Genomic DNA, 16636 nt, shown 5'->3' on the forward strand with positions numbered 1-16636 from the left:
TTATTTATTTATTCCAGAAGAGTGACCTTTTCAAAGATGCACTTCTTTATGCAACAGATGAAGCAGTTCTAGAAGAAACCATAAGAAACTCCTCTGTTATTGACTGGAAGAAGCACCTTTGTCTTGGTAATAACCTGTTTCTTTTGATTGGATCGTAAAATGGAAGTAATCATTTCACAGGGCAGATTTGACCACGTGCATGTTTGTGATATTTTTACTACCTCTGATTTGCAATAGAGCTTTCTKTTTCAAATACTTGATGTATAAAGTACTTAAAAACAACCATAGCAATAATTCCTGTACATTTAAAATCAAAAGATGAAAATCACAAAGACTGAAAAAACCTAAAAACAAGAAAATCAATAAAAACAGTTAAATATGAATAAAACAAATCTCAGACTGTGCCAAAAGCCAGAGAATAGAAATGTTTTTTAAAGTTGACCGTGAATGAGCTTGTCTGACAGGAAGTGGGATTGTTCCATAACCTTAAAGCAAATGTCTTCAATTTGAATTTTATTGTTTATTGTGTTCAAAGTCCTCATGGTTTTATTCAGTGGTTAGTAAGATAAAACCTGTCCAAGCTTCACGCCACAAAAAGCTATAAGTACCTTTAAGTAGTATTATGACCAAGAAATAATTTAAAAAATGACAATAAATACAAGGAAGTKGATATTTTTTGACATTTACTTTGAAATGTTTCACTTTTATTACAACCCAAGTACTGAAAAAGTGGAGATGTTGCATAAAATGTAAATGAAATCAGAAGCAACGATGTTCAAATCTCATATTTTATCAGTGCTGTATAAAGTACCTCAAAGTGGTACTTGAGTAAAAGTACATGTATCTTATCATGAAATTACTTTGGTACAAGTTAAAGTGTCCTCCAAGAATATTACTTGAGTAAAAGTCTGAGTACTTAAGTATCAAAAGTAAATTCCTGACACAAAATCTACTGTATTAAAAGTATTAAGTAAAAATGACCAGTTAGGTTTTCCAAAATGACATTGGGAGGTGAACTTTCAAAAAAAAAAATTTATATAATATACAGTATATATATACTCTTGTTTTTCTCTCTTTTCTCTGAGCTCTTTCACAGAAAGAAGTTAGATTACTGCGACGTGAGTATAATGTATATATATATATATATATTTTTTTTTTTTCTACAGGCACGCAGCTGTGATGGATTGTGTACAATTTGGTGTCAGAATGTTATATATTTATACTTCTCATCCAACTACAATTAAGTTCATTTTTTCCAGGAGGCACAATGTATCAGGATGTTTTTTTAACAATGAGACAAAATAAAATAGGAGTAACGACTTTCTACTTCTTACCTTGTTTAAAAAAGTAAGAAGTAGRAAGTGCAGATAACAGTGTGAAAATGTAGAAGTAAAAAGTAGGCTGAAAAATAATTACTCAAGTACAGATAACCAAAATTTCTACTTAAGTACAGTAACAAAGTACTTGTACTTAGTTACTTTACAACTCTGTATTTATTCATGTTTTCAAGGAACCAGTCTGTCCCAYATGGAGATAATCAGAGCAGTTGCGTCAGAAAAGAATGTGCTTTTCGACCAACTGGCCGTTTGTCACAAGATGCTGCTGCAGGATGTAGCCAAGCTTCCCTGCATAGACAGGTAAATGGAATAACATAATATTATGGGCAAATTAGAAATAACATTTCATTAAAACGGTGAAACGTCTGCTTTGCATCAGCTCGGGGCTGTCGCTGAGCTCCCTGGWTGAATCGCACCTCGGTTTGGTCAACCACATGTGGAAGTTTGGGAAAAACCAGGGGGCTGCGGCGATGATCCGTAACATGATTGTGAACTTTCCCTCCTGCTGCGTGCTGGACGCTGACGGAAAGCCGGTGTCCTGGATTCTGACGTACRCGTCGTGCGCCATGGGAATGTTGTACACTCTGCCCGAGCACAGAGGGAAAGGCTACGCCAAGGTCCTGATCAGCAGCATGGCCAAGAGACTCCACGCTCAGGGCTACCCGGTGTTCTGTTTCATAGAGGAGGAGAACCGGACCTCCTACCAGCTCTTTACAAGCATGGGCTTTACTGAAGACCCCTCATACAGAGAAACCTGGTTTGTCCTCAATAATAAACACTTTGACTGTTAAGTTTCCTAAAATGATTACAGTCAAAAAGTGATTCTATTAAAAAACATGGAAGTTGAAGAAAGTTGGAAATCACATGCCTTGAGTTAAAACAACTGATACAGACCATGATGCGGAAGCAGGTTTTTTTTACACATCTTGTAATTTTTCATTAGAACGTGACGATGTGCTTGATCTGAAATGAAAAAAAAAAAAAGCATATATCTTAGTGTAAGTGATAAACTGATGGGTGACAAATAAAATAAAAGATTTGTAAAAAAGAAATGTTTACTTGAGACTTGGCATTTAAAACTATGTCTTTTCTAAAAGTAAGGGTATTTTTTGCCTAAATTGCAAAAAAAAAAAAACCTTCATAGTGCATCAAGCACAAAAACCTCTGAGTTGAAGTCTAGACCAGAGTTTCTCAATCTGGGGTCCTTAAAAATCTTTATTAAAATGTTAATTTGGTTTTTATTTAAAAAATATTAAAAATGCATGGAGAACAATGAACTAATAAAACAAACATTATAAACTTAATAAAAATATATATTCCCATGGCATTTAGGGGTTGAAATGACAATAAATAATCTTTTAAAACAGCATGGGGTTTATGAGGGGGTCCCTGGATGTTTCTTTTGCCCTTGTAAGGGGTCCCCAGACCCAAATGGCTTGAGAACCCCTGGTCTAGACATCTCACTAAAATCAACACAGTAGAGGAGGTAATATCTTTTGAAAGAATACAGTTGTTCAGTTGTGTTCAGAAAAAACTCAATTGAATCGTTTATAAAATGCAATACGGGGTGAAAAAATAGACCATTTCATAGAAATGATCACAAATGACCACGTTTAGAGAAGGTTTATCGGGAAAAAGCTGAGGCCGTTATGGAAATGCTGTTGTTTCTGCACGAATTCAACACATAAGTTTACGCRGTTATTCAGACCCAATGTACTTGTTCTAAACTGATTTGTGTTAAAACTTTCCTTTAGGATCACAGATGTGATTTTTCATAAATATTCAAACGTGCTTTTTGAACTTATTGAGTTTGCATATTTCCGACAGCATTTTCATTTAACCTCAGCTTTTATCCAGTTGACTTGTGACCTGGAAAAGCTCGGCTTCGCTATGCGCATTTCTAACTACAAAATGGTCTATTAGGGATGTTGACGTATTTTCTTCCCAGACCGCTGTGACCAAATTGCGCAACTCTGCACTGAGGGTGACCTCTGTTTTATTATTTCAACAGATTCTCAGAACCCCTGGTGATGTCCAATTCAACATGGATAAATCACCCAAATTTTCCAGTGACCTCTTAAATGGGCAAGCTTATGTGAAAAATATTATTTCAACTGCCTTTGTTCCAAGTTTTATCATAATCTTTAACGCTGAAGTCTGTTTTTCTGTCTACGATGAAAATGATTTAGCGTACGTGTTGACGTTTGTATTTGTCTCGACACATTTTACACGCTCTCATTGGTTGATGGGCTTTGTTTACAAAACAAATGTCCACATGGTTTTTAAATGGTATTCAGTTCACAAATTTCCAAGATCCTTYAAGTTGATTTGATGTTGTAGTTTGGTGGCATGAGTCTTTATCGTGATTTTTGTGAAACTTTATTTATATAGTACCTTTCAAGAACGGGAATCACAACAAATAACAACTACACAAAGCAGATTAAAAAAACAGATTAAAAAGAAAAGTTTTTAGCTGGCCTTTAAAAGWRGACAGCCTGMTGATCTTAAATTCAGAGGAASAGCGTTCCAAAGTCTTGGAGCCACAGAACAAAAAGCTCTGCCTCCTCTAGTCTTTAGTTTTTTACGGGGAACAAACAGCATGTTTTTTAATCACAAGACCTCAAAGCCCTGACGGGAGTGTAGGRCTGTAAGTTCAGAGATGTAGTGCGGTGTTTGACCACGCAGAGCTCACCAAGTCAAAACCCCAAATCTTAAAAACCTCAAAATATACCTTAAAATATTTATAACTTTTCTGCAGAAGGTGGATCATTTCTGAAAATTTCATGGTGATAACTTGAACATTAAAGTAGTTATGAAAAAAAAGGCAAAATGGTCACAAAGGCCCGATTAGTTCAGCTATGAATTACCTGAACGAAAACATTCATCAGTTCCTTAATAGTTGAGATAATCACATGATTTTGGTGTTAAAGGGTTTCAATGTTCTATTTGAATTCACTGCTGTGGGACAAACATTGTATCCACCTCCCTGCACTACTTACTTTGCTGTGTGGTTTTATTGTGTTTTTGAATTGAGTTTTTAATTTCATGTGTTCAGCACTTTGTTTCAGCTGTGGCTGATGTCATAGCGCTTTATAAATAAAGTTTGATGATGATMCTGTTTCTCCATACTGTCCTGATGCATCTCAGTAATCCAGGTAGAAAAAATCTAAAAGAAAAAACAAGTAGGTCCTCTGGATGGGCTCTTCTTTAGTGAAACGTTTCGTCTCTCCTCCAAGAGACTTCTTCAGTCTGATGAGTTTCAGGTGAAACTCAGCCTTATAATCACTGCCTCCACATGGACAAACAGGTTAGTCACATGCAAAAGAGGGCCATCGCCTAACAATAGGCTTGATTAGCTCTATTGTTCATAGAGGGTCRTGTGCCCCATCACCTGACCTGTGTGGTGTTATGTTTATGTAGTGAGTTCACCTGAAACTCATCAGACTGAAGAAGTCTCTTGGAGAGACGAAACGTTTCACTAAAGAAGAACCCGTCCAGAGGACCTACTTATTTTTTTCTKTTTGACTTCTCCATACTGTTTTCTTTTTTCATGTTTCTGGGAAATACTAAAACTCAATTWTGTAYTTTTCAGAACTGCGTATAAACCCTGTTTTCTGTCTGCTTCACCTTTGTTCCCCATATTCTTCAAGGCGCAACAACCACGTCTTCCAGTACTCCGACATCATGTCTGAGCTGAGCTTGTGAGCGTGGGCCGGGGAGCCGTCCTTGTAGGCCACAACAATGAGCCCGTTTTCAACCTACAACAAGAACATATTTGTTAGACGTGGTAACTAATGCGTGGGGCRCGGCGCTGCAGACGGATTTTAACTGCAAACCTAGAAGCTGGATCACCTGGTATTTGTAGTTGCCGTCGTCGTTCAAAGCCCCGGCATACGCTGCCACTTGAACGGGGTTGTCGTACGTGTTGCTCAGGAACGGTTTGGGTTTTTCTGAGGTTTTCCAGTCGATAATGCACAGCACACCCCTGAAAACAGAAGTGATCGGTGTCATAAAGGCAGAGGGAAAAGTGAAGTCATGTCAGGCAGAGGAAAGTTTTACTTGTAACGAGCAACACAGTCCACGACTCCCAGGTAGTTCAGGGTGCGGTGCTGCACYGTGCTTTCTGTAGCCCTCACTGCGCTGACATCCTCCAGGATGTGAGAGACACTCTGGATGTATCCTCGGACTTCAGGTGSATATTCTGGTGTCTCTGAGGGGTCTCTGTGCTTCCAGGTTGCACCAGATCTGAAAATATCCTCCAGAGCTGAGTGGAAAAGCTTTCCTTGTCTAAATAGATCTGTTTAGAAAACAACAACTCAGTTTAAGCTCAATTTAAATTTGCATACTGTGTTGGTGAGGTGTTTTATGCTTTGAAAACTCACTCTGACTGTATTCTTTGAAGCCTTCCTCTCCAAACTCAGCGATCATCTTCCTCTTCCATCGCTCCAGGTAGAAGATCTGCTCTGGAGAAAGGGTCTGCTGAAGGATCCGGGTCACGCTGGGCACAGAAGACCTGCCTTGTCCTCGTGTTAATGAAATCTGAACAGGGGGTCCTGACTCTGGCTCGTCTGTTTCAAAAGCTTTCTGGTAATTTACAAAAGGATGGAGAACCTTTGGTCCTTTTTCCTTCTCAGTTCTCGGTAGAGGAGCTTTGACAACTGGTCCATAAATCTGGTCGTCTTCTGCCTGGAGGGTCTCGGGGGTTTGAGAGCTGACCCTGGTGGAGGACATCACGGATTTTACAAGCGAAGTGTAGCGGTCACTGTCCACAGAACTGTACGGACTCCTTCTTTTGGGTCTGSTTAGATAACGCGAAGCAGAAAAGTGGCATACAGTGAGGGAGGAGGTGCTTTGAGGGACAATAATAGTCCCGACACACAAAACACGGTTCAAACTGAACATTCTGGTGAATCTAGCACAATCAAGTTACACAACTGAGCTGTTAACTTCCTAAAAACAAAAAAAAATCTGGTAATTTCGCTTTTAAAAGCTAATTTTGTCTTTGTTAAACGATGGTATATGCCCCAACATGTTCCGACAAAACTCTTCCGCTCAAACCTRTTTGTTTCTAAACGACGCGGTATTTTGGTGGCACAAATCTCCGTAASTGGGAATTGTAGTTTTCCGTGAAGCTTTAATGGCTGCGTTTGTCTCAGTATAAACTACATTACCCACAAGTCACAGCGTCGCATTGAAACATCCCTGTTGTAATTGTCAAACACTAACCTAACTTGTACCGTACTTATTGTCTTGCCACTTTAATTTAATTTTATTGTCGTTGTGTCTCGTTTTTTATTTTTTAAAAATCACAACATTTAAAAAGTTTTCAAATAGCACGCGCACGCTCGGCGACGGGATTTGATTGATCAGACACCCGCCCAATCACGATGTTCAAAAAATCAACCTTAACCAATAATATGTRGGTAAGGCGGGATTTAAATATTCCGTCATCGGGATTGGGGCGGAAAACACTTTTGACAGTTTCTCAGGAAGCTAACTACTAGCCACCGAAAAGACAGCTTCCTGCAAATAGTTTTGTGTAGTTTGGCCTCTTCTTTTGCCATTTTCGCAGATTTCGATCCGATTATGACATCCCTAGACGAAAGTAGTAAGGAAAAGGTARGATAATCGCGTTTTACTGTGGGAAATGCATGTAAAATCTGCGTTTGTAGCGTCAAGATATATAGGTAGCTAACATTAAATAGTTGTTTTCTGCGTAAGTTATGGACTGGTTCTTGTTAGCCTCTAGCTAAAGCTAACTGTCATTAAAAGCTTCATAAATTTAGCAATGTGTCAAAGATGTTGGTATGTTCAAAGTTTTGTTCGCTCCTGTTTTTGTTTTTTGCTTTTTACTTAGTGAAAAAAATTTTAAACGGTAAAGTTTTGCAGATATTTACATATGCGTTAAAATAAAAATAAAAAACTTTTCCCTACATTTAACTCTGTTATACTGYTGTTTTTGAAATGATGTATTCAATTGTCAGTACTAAACAGAGAATTTTAGCATTACAACTCTGAAACCTTTTCCAGGATGCACCTTGTGTTGTAGGGAACCATCAGCTTTTATTCTTAATTTGTATTTTTTTTTAATGAAGCATTCAGTGAAGGAAAACAACAATGCCACACCTTAAAATATTAGTATATCGATTTTAAAAAAAATGTATTTAAGAACAGCCCTTAAAAGGTGTGGGCCTAGCTTTTTATAGGTGGAGTACTTTCAGTGCTCCACTTTTATGCATATTTTAGCTCTGAAGCATTATGTAGTGATTAGAAAGATTGTTTTACTAATGAACTGTACTACTTGCGATAGGACCCAGTTTCCAAAGTTATGCAACATTATAGTAGTAAACCAAACAGTCCTCCAAACAACTTGTGCATTAAGTTGGGAGAGATGTCAAAAATTGAGAATTAATTGAATTTATTTGCAGAAACTGACACATTAGATGTGCCTGAAGTGGTGTTTTAGTGACTTGCCTTCATGAAAAGAAGWATCAGTTCAGCAAAATAACAATAAAACAAAAAGTTAAATCAAATTAGTAACTTAGTTTGTTTAATGGTATAACCAGGGATCCTGATAGAACTATAAAACTGTTGGAAAATATTTGAAATCAACTTGAAAGTCTACATAATTGCAAACATTAGTCATAAGGGGCAGTTTTTGTGTTCGAATAGGCACTTGAATCTTTTTGGGTAAGAAGTTATATTGTTTCTCCTTAGYTGCGCTCCGTGTCTGTGGACTTAAACAACGATGCCTCTCTTCTTATTGACATTCCTGATGCACTCTGTGAAAGGGACAAGGTCAAGTTCACAGTCCATACGAAGGTAAAAAATAAAAGTAAATGTTTGTACCCGATCGTACTCCAACTCAGCTTAAACTTTGACCTCTTTTTAAGCATATTTGTTCTTATATTGTTAATAACTTTTACACAGTATTGTTGCTTTTTTCACAGACTACTCTTAGCTCCTTCCAGAAGCCGGAGTTCTCTGTTCCCAGGCAGCATGAAGACTTCATCTGGCTCCACGACACGCTGGTTGAGACTGAGGACTACGCTGGTTTAATAGTAAGTTGGGCTATTAAATGACATACTTAATCAAAAGAAAAATAACATATATATCTTGATTTATTATTTCTAGATCCCCCCAGCACCCCCAAAGCCTGATTTTGAGAGCCCGAGAGAGAAGATGCACAAACTGGGTGAAGGTGAAGCCACTATGACGAAGGAGGAGTACACCAAAATGAAGCAGGAGCTGGAGGCGTGAGTGTAAAACTCTAAAACATGTTAAACTGCATTGCAACATTTTTATATGTGGCTAGATTCCTCAACAAAATTATTGTTATTTTTTTCTTTTTTTAGTGAGTACCTGGCTGTGTTCAAGAAAACTGTCCAAGTACATGAAGTCTTCTTGCAGAGATTGTCCTCCCACCCTGTTTTAAGCAAAGACAGAAACTTCCAGATTTTCTTAGAGTATGACCAGGATGTGAGTAATGCTGACTTCCTTTCCGGAGTTGTCGGTTGGAAAGAGCGGAAAAAGAGTTAACTAGAATCTTGTGACACATGGCATTCAATCTGCTGTGATCAGCAGTAAAACTTATCCTTCTCAGTCACTGATAGTGCTGTTTGCTAACAGAACTGAGCTATTTTATTGTATATAGTATGTTAGCAGTCTGATAATTAAAATAAGATGTGAAACATTGTGCCATACGATGTTCAAAGCAGACACAAGCTATATTTCTGTTTTATTTGGTTTTACTATATTTTTTAAATTAAAATATAAAATCCTAATTGATTTCTCAAATGTGTCCTTTCAGCTCAGTGTGAGGAGAAAGAACGCAAAGGAAATGTTCGGGGGGTTCTTTAAAAACATGGTGAAGTCAGCTGATGAGGTCCTCATCTCAGGAGTAAAGGTGAGGTTTCTGCACGGCCTCAGTATTTCTGTAAATGTCAGGTAAGTCACTTCCTCATGCTTTTGTATTTTTGTTGTTGTTTCCCAAACAGGAAGTGGATGACTTTTTTGAGCAAGAGAAGACATTTTTGCTCGACTACTACAGCAAGATAAAAGATTCCACTGCCAAAGCAGAGAAGATGACACGTTCACACAAAAGTACGGGAGGGGGTTTCACTGTATGAGATTAGACCCCTTTATTTAGAATGTTATTAATTCTAATTTTTACATGTTTTCTGTTGCAGATATCGCAGACGATTACATTCACATTTCTGCCACTTTAAACAGCATTTGTGCTGAAGACAGTACACCAAATAAGAAGTGAGTTTGATACATAAGTCTCGTTTCAGTGCATAAGATTTTCTCCAGGTTGAAGATTATCAAGCTTATTATATTTAGTGTAATATTTAACAAGTAAATCTTTAATTCTGGCTTTTATTTGTTTATTTCTTCTTCAGAAACCTGGAGAAGCTGTCAGACCTGTTTGAGAGACTCAGAGTTAGTATAACCTAATCAACACTCAGTTATATAAGTGAGACTGATAGAAGAAAGAAGCCACATTTTAATTTTTTTATTTTTATTTTTATTTTTATGTGCGTGCAGAAAGTGGAGGGAAGAGTTGCGTCTGACCAGGAGCTGAAACTCACAGAGCTGCTAAGATATTACATGAGGGACATTCAGGCTGCTAAGGTAAGACTTGTTTCTTTCGCCTTTAATGGAAACTGATGTGCTGATCACACAACAACAAACACACACTCCTTCCACAAGTACCCAATTGTCATATTTCAAGAGTGTTGTAATCAAAAAGTGTCTCCTGGTGGTTAAATACTTTGAAGATTAATGGAGCTACATATTGATTTTAGGCTCTTTTCCAACCACAAGGAGTGGATGAGTGTGTTCATTTGTCAAATACAGCGGGTAAAATAAGTATTGAACACGTCACCATTTTTCTCAGTAAATATATTACTAGAGGTGYTAATGACATGAAATTTTCACCAGATGTYGGTAACAACCCAAGTGATCCATACATACAAAGAAATCAAACCATAAATGTCCAGAAATGAAGTTATTTGTAATAATGTGGAATGGCACAGGGGAAAAGTATTGAACACACTTACTGAAATTTATCTAATACTTTGTACAAAATACTTTGTTGGCAATGACAGCTTCAAGACGCCTCCTGTTTGGAGAAACTAGTGGCATGCATTGCTCAGGTGTGATTTTGGCCCATTCTTCCACACAAACAGTCTTCAAATCTTGAAGGTTTCGTGGACCTCTTCTATGAACTCTGATCTTTAGTTCTTTCCATAGATTTTCTGTTGGATTCAGGTCAGGTGATTGGCTGGGCCATTCCAGCAGCTTTAGTTTCTTTCTCTGAAACCAACTGAGAGTTTCCTTGACTTTGTGTTTGGGCTCATTGTCTTGCTGAAATGTCCAGCCACGTTTCACCTTCATCATCCTGGTAGATGGAAGCAGATTTTTATCAAGAATGTCTCTGTACATTTTTCCACTCATCCTTCCTTCAATTATTTGAAGTTTGCCAGTACCATATGCTGAAAAACAGCCCCACACCATGATGTTCCCACCTCCAAACTTCACTGTTGGTATGGTGTTTTTGGGCTGATGTKCAGTGCCATTTGACCTCCAAACATGATGTGTATTCTGGCATCCAAACARTTCAATGTTGGTCTCATCTGACCAGACTATATTCTCCCAGTATTACACAGGCTTGTTTAAATGTTGTGCAGCAAACTTTAAAGGAGCTTCAACATGCTGTTTCTTCAGCAGTGGAGTCTTGCGTGGTGAGCGTGCWTACAGGCCATGGTGGTTCAGTGCATTACTTATTGTTTTCTTTGAAACAAACGTACCTGCTAATTCCAGGTCTTTCTGAAGCTCTCCACAAGTGGTCCTTGGCTCTTGGACAACTCTTCTGATAATTCTTTTCACTCCTCTGTCAGAAATCTTGTGAGGAGCACCTGGTCGTGGTCGGTTTATGGTGAAATAATGTTCTTTCCACTTCTGAATTATGGCCCCAACAGTGCTCACTGGAACCTTCAGAAGTTTAGACATTCTTCTGTAACCGATGCCATCATTATGCTTTGCAACAATAAGGTTGTGAAGGTCTTGAGAGAGCTCTTTTCTTTTACCCATCATCAGATGGTTCTTGTGTGATACCTGGCCATCATTTGGGACTGAACCAGCTGATATTAACTTGCACTGACAAGGGGCAGGCTTGCTTTCTAATTACTGAGAGAGTTCAGCTGGTGTCTTGGCTTTCCATGCCTTTTTACACCTCCCTTTCTTCATCTGTTCAATACTTTTTCCCTGTGCCATTCCACATTGTTACAAATAACTTCATTTCTGGACATTTATGGTTTGATTTCTTTGTATGTATGGATCACTTGGGTTGTTACCAACATCTGGTGAAAATTTCATGTCWTTAGCACCTCTAGTAATATATTTACTGAGAAAAATGTTGACGTGTTCAATACTTATTTTACCYRCTTTAAATACCTGGTATTCATATTAATACAGAACTACCTGGTATTCATATTAATACAGAACTAATCTCCACAGGAATAATTTTCTCACATACTTTAGATGGTAAAGTTTTATTTGGTGTTGAGCTGCTTTTGTTTTTAATCTTAAAAAAACTGTTAAATGTCTCTTAGGACCTTCTGTACCGGCGAGCCCGGGCGTTAGCGGACTACGAGAACTCCAACAAGGCCTTGGACAAGGCTCGACTAAAGAGCAAAGACATCCCCCAGGCAGAGGAAGTGCAGCGGCAGTGCCTGCAGAAATTCGACAGGCTCTCAGAATCTGGAAAGAAAGGTCGGCGCATTCTCGCGAAAGAAATGAAAAGTCTGGTTTGAGCTGCTTTCTGTGGTTAAAAATGCTGTGTTGCACAATTCATCCAGAACTCACCAGCTTCAAGGGCAGACGAGTCATGGCCTTCAGGAAGAACCTCATAGAAATGGCTGAGCTGGAGATAAAACACGCCAAGGTGAGCTTCTTCGTGATTCAGTGCTTCATCTTCACTTTTAAATCAAGTGTTTAAATAACATCTTCAAGCTTTTTACAGATAAGATATTTCTGTGTTTTGTTTWTGATAGCTTAATCTGTTTTAAATCTGCAACCATGAAATATGTAAAGTTTTTGTAAACGGGTAGATAAAACTGCACAGGATGAAAGATTATTTATTAAAGTTCAGCATTATTCTGCCACACCCTGAGTCACGCAACATTACTAGTGATCAAACTCATTCTGTACACTACTTTAATRATAATTGTGCCGATTTCCAAAACAGCAGGCAGCAAAACTGATAAATACTAATGTTCCAGTAGATCATTAATAATGTAGACACCTCCAGAAAAAACGCTTTATTAGTTAMTGTCCTAAAACTCCAGTTTCCTCTTTCTGAGTGACTGCAAAGTCAGACATCCTCTAATTGTTTCAAAGCAGTTTTAAAATGATAAAAAGGCTTAACTTTTTTATTTTTAATGGTAAACAATCCTGCAATAAAAGCACACATATGCTCAGATTTGTCTAAACGGAAAAGAAATGATGTCTTTTAATGGGAATAAACTAATTAGGAAGAATAAGTGTGGGTGTGTTCACAGCTGACACATTTGGTCCACTTTAAATGGGCCAGAGTCTGTTCCCCTTGTTGGTCCGGACCTTTTATTCAGGTGTGAATACACTCATGTGAACCCTGGTGTGGATCAAACAACCGGACTGAGACCCGTTTTTAAGGTGGTCCACTTCCAAACAAACTCTGGTACCGTTCACTTCTGGTGTGAATACAGACCGGCCTCGAACTGAACCAACTACAGGAAACAGGCCTTTTGGCAACATTAGCCCTTCAGTGTTGCTAACGCTAACACTGCACAACAAAAAATGAGCCGTTGTGGGTCAGAGATCGCGGAGCATCTTGTCTCCTTCAGGTTGCGGCACACATTTGACAACGCCGACCCAAAACTATGAGTATATCATCATAAAACCTCCACTGAATGAGCCGCTCTTTATAGTCAGTTGTATTAACAGAACCATCTTTATGTCTTGGTCTGTGCTCTGTCCYGCCTCCTGTCATTTCTGTCCAATGGGATCAATGACCGTCACCTGCATGGCTTTGTTTATAAATTATAGTCCACTTGCAAAAAGCACAATGTGAATGCAAACAGCACCAAAGGAAAAAAATTAAGTCCGCTATTTGGTCCAGACCGAACAAGTGGACCAAAGGACTTTCCTGGTGTGAATGCACCCTATCATACTCATGAGTTTTTTGTTTCCACAGAACAACGTGGCTTTATTGCAAGGATGCATCGACCTGCTGAAGAGCAACTGACCTGTTTCCACACGTCTGATCATCACTAAGTGACCGAATGTGACAAACAGAAACCCGGCCCTCCCAGGACCCAGGATCTGCAGACACCATGCACCGTGTCCGCTCCCACCCGGGACTCTTTTTCTTTTTTCCCAAACCCTACAAGATACTTTCTTTTGTAAGCACAATGTCTTTATGTTTACAGAGTCTTTGTTCTTCACCTCGGGGTCCATCCTTCATTACCATGGAGCTCCAGCTCAGTGCTGAATGTCCCCAGAGATGGAGGTCGTGAACTTTACGGTTTTTCATGATGATGCAGCACCTGTAGATGTGATGTTTTCCGGTTTACATTTTTACACACTTTGTGCTTTTCCTTGCCTTTTCTTTGATCACGTCTCTGACTCCGCTCAGACTCTTAACTTCCCTCTAGATAACTTTGTACAAGTTTTGTTTTGTCTTTCCTCATTGTGCTTAATGTGTGTGTTTGTTTTTTGTGAACTAATGGAGCTTGTATGTGAGAGAAATGAGTGCCTGGAAAAAAAAAGATTCCTGTGCTCTGCATCCTGGATTTTGAGAGTTTTGTAGATCCATACCGGGTCTGTCGTAAACCGACTCATGACTGATCGTTGTTGCTTGCTCAGAAATATTTGCACACCTTAATAAATTTGTTTCCTTATTCTTGTTTTGTTAAAGATCCCATCGTTGTCGAGGATGAGTAAAAGAAAATTATTTGTAGCCAGAACAAGTTTGGATTCAGTCCAAGAATTTAATTCACGTTTATTTCTTTACTTTTGATTCGACAGCTTATTTTGTCTTTTTATTTAGTGACTGATCTATTTACCACATCTCTAAAGAGTTTATTTTGTTTAAAAAAATGCACTAAAGTACATTAAAAGACTCTACAGTCATGACCAATCTCAGTGGAGTGTTATTATGCATTAAAGTTTTTTTTTTCTTAAACTGAATGTATTTCTTAAATATCACAATTGTTCCAATTCTTTTTTTTTCATGTTTTTCCTACAGAACATTAGCATTTTGTAAATTTGTAATAACGTTGAGAAATAAACTCTACATTCCGGAGTTGAATTTGTTTGACATCCTGTATTTCTCCATCCAACTGTCCATTATCTTTTGCTTATTCTAAAATTAAAAATGTGATTTTCTAACTGGCAGCAGTATTTCAGAACAACTGAAGACTTTAAAAATATCGCAACAGTCCAATCCTTCGAACTCACCTATTTGGTGTTTACTGTTTATGATGCAAGTAAAAGAAAGCAAAGCAGGCTTTTATGCCTCTAAGATGCACAACCAGTGGCCTGCGGACCGTATGTGGCCTGCAGGTGACTTCTGCCTGGCCCATCAATTAATCTAGAATCTAAAACTTACTTTGAAAAAATTATTTTTATCTTGCGAGGTAAGGCAAACCTGTGTATTTAGTCTGCCAGGAAGGATTTTAATATAAGTCTACCATACCAACTTTATAGTACTTAACCATAGGACCAAAGTGCTGTACAGTCACAGTACATAATAAAAGCCAAATCCAAAAATTAAAATTATTTAATAAAACAAACATGAAACCAAATAAAACAAACTAAAAGTCAACATCTCAGATGGCCAAAGAGAAGAGACGGGTTTTAAGTAGCGTTCAAAAGCTGACAGGGATGTGTAAGTCTCCACTACAGTGTTGCACAAAGCTAAATATGAGAAGTTTACTGAAGTTACAAGTACGTAAAAAAAACACATTTTTACCAGCACCACGCAGGAGACTGCACTTGATGTCTTATGTCGTTGCACTTCATCTCGCTAAATTAAATGTTGATTTGTTTTGTCTGCTTCAAATGTTTTGTATTCACATTTAGAGTAGAACTATTATACATGAATTTGAACATGAAATATATTGAGTTACTGCACTGTATGTTGGTTTAATAAATATTTACACAAACATTTTTAAAAGGGCAGCTTTATCACATATGAGTAAGAACACAGCACTATGTGGCCCTCTAGTACTGTAAACAAAAAAGTGTTTCTCTTTCCATCATTTATGCTGCCCAACATCCCTACTCATATTAACCTAAGTCAAGTCTGAGTTTTAAAATCAACACATCRTGCCACCAGGTGTCAGTATCCAACTGTCCAGGGTTTCTTAGTTTTACCATGTTGGCCCTTTTAAGCACAGCTGTGTGCATGCTTGTGTTAAATCCATTGACCACTGTGAATCCTGGAATGGGACAGTGTGGTGTATTAGGTAAACACCGAGGAAATGCCAAGGATCTCATGGGAATCCTCACCAAACTGTACACACAGCATGAACAGCTACTGCCCCTGAGAAATACTGCAATAAACTTTAGCTTCTTATTGTACTGGCATAGCTTTATTTATGAAAATATACAGTAATTAAAAATAGCAATTTGAGGAAATATTTAATATTTTTCATAGTAAATTTATGATCCCACTAGCCCCAAATATGGTAAAAGGAAGTGGAGACAGTTGTGACAGTCGTGCACAGAGTGTGTGACAGATATATCAATAGTGATGACCCCAGTCGTGCAGTCACAGTGACCTACAGGGTTTCGTCTCTTCGCTGATTGGATGAAACCACAGACTGCGGCCAATCAGCTCATGACAAATTATCAGCGCAAACAGATTAGTTTGCCAGCTGCGGTCCGAGCAAACAGCATTAAACAGCACAACTTCAAAGAGCTACTTCAGCGCTGAATCCAAAGAGCAAGGCCTGTTTTTGGACCATAGAGACCCAGAAATCGGAGCTTTCTGTCTTAATATGACGAGTGAATGAGATTTCAATACAGCATGAGTGTAGCCTACAAAACAAAAAAATATCAGTTCTGACTTTATTATTTTAATGATATTCTCTCACTGTGCTGTTGTGATTTAAAGAAGCATCAATTTTCCACTATGATCCATACTTTTGTYACATTATGTTCATTCTATTTACTCAAGGTGGTCCTAAAAAGCCACATTTAGAATTTAAGGAAGGGTCCAGGATGTTCATGAGAAAAGAAAAGAAGTAAAG

The 16636-nt window shown here is 38.1% G+C and overlaps 3 protein-coding genes across 3 annotated transcripts; 2 read left to right on the forward strand and 1 right to left on the reverse strand.

Annotated features, from left to right (window-relative positions):
- Positions 1–17: 17 nt before the first annotated feature.
- On the forward strand, positions 18–2384 carry si:dkey-76k16.6 (glycine N-acyltransferase; the record flags this gene model as incomplete). The annotated part of the gene is given in 3 exon segments (XM_014005973.1): positions 18–126; positions 1511–1637; positions 1717–2384. Coding segments are annotated over 3 exon segments (648 nt in total), but the record flags the coding sequence as incomplete, so codon positions are not given.
- mgme1 (mitochondrial genome maintenance exonuclease 1) lies at positions 2143–6388 on the reverse strand. Its single transcript, XM_014005972.1, has 5 exons — positions 5720–6388; positions 5397–5634; positions 5190–5322; positions 4965–5095; positions 2143–2300 (listed from the first exon to the last, which is right to left on the reverse strand). The coding sequence occupies exons 1-5, from the start codon at positions 6237–6239 to the stop codon at positions 2255–2257; spliced, it is 1068 nt and encodes a 355-aa protein (XP_013861426.1). The 5' UTR covers positions 6240–6388; the 3' UTR covers positions 2143–2254.
- A 393-nt stretch (positions 6389–6781) lies between these two features.
- On the forward strand, positions 6782–14691 carry snx5 (sorting nexin 5). The gene is made up of 13 exons (XM_014005971.1): positions 6782–6956; positions 8055–8159; positions 8288–8398; positions 8472–8593; positions 8693–8816; positions 9148–9243; positions 9335–9440; positions 9527–9602; positions 9740–9779; positions 9885–9971; positions 11954–12113; positions 12200–12285; positions 13576–14691. Exons 1-13 carry the CDS (start codon positions 6924–6926, stop codon positions 13624–13626), a joined length of 1197 nt encoding a protein of 398 aa, XP_013861425.1. The 5' UTR covers positions 6782–6923; the 3' UTR covers positions 13627–14691.
- The last annotated feature ends 1945 nt before the right edge of the window (positions 14692–16636 follow it).

Source organism: Austrofundulus limnaeus, unplaced genomic scaffold, assembly GCF_001266775.1.
Source record: "Austrofundulus limnaeus strain Quisiro unplaced genomic scaffold, Austrofundulus_limnaeus-1.0 Scaffold33, whole genome shotgun sequence".
In the NCBI taxonomy this organism is placed as follows: Eukaryota; Metazoa; Chordata; class Actinopteri; order Cyprinodontiformes; family Rivulidae; genus Austrofundulus; species Austrofundulus limnaeus.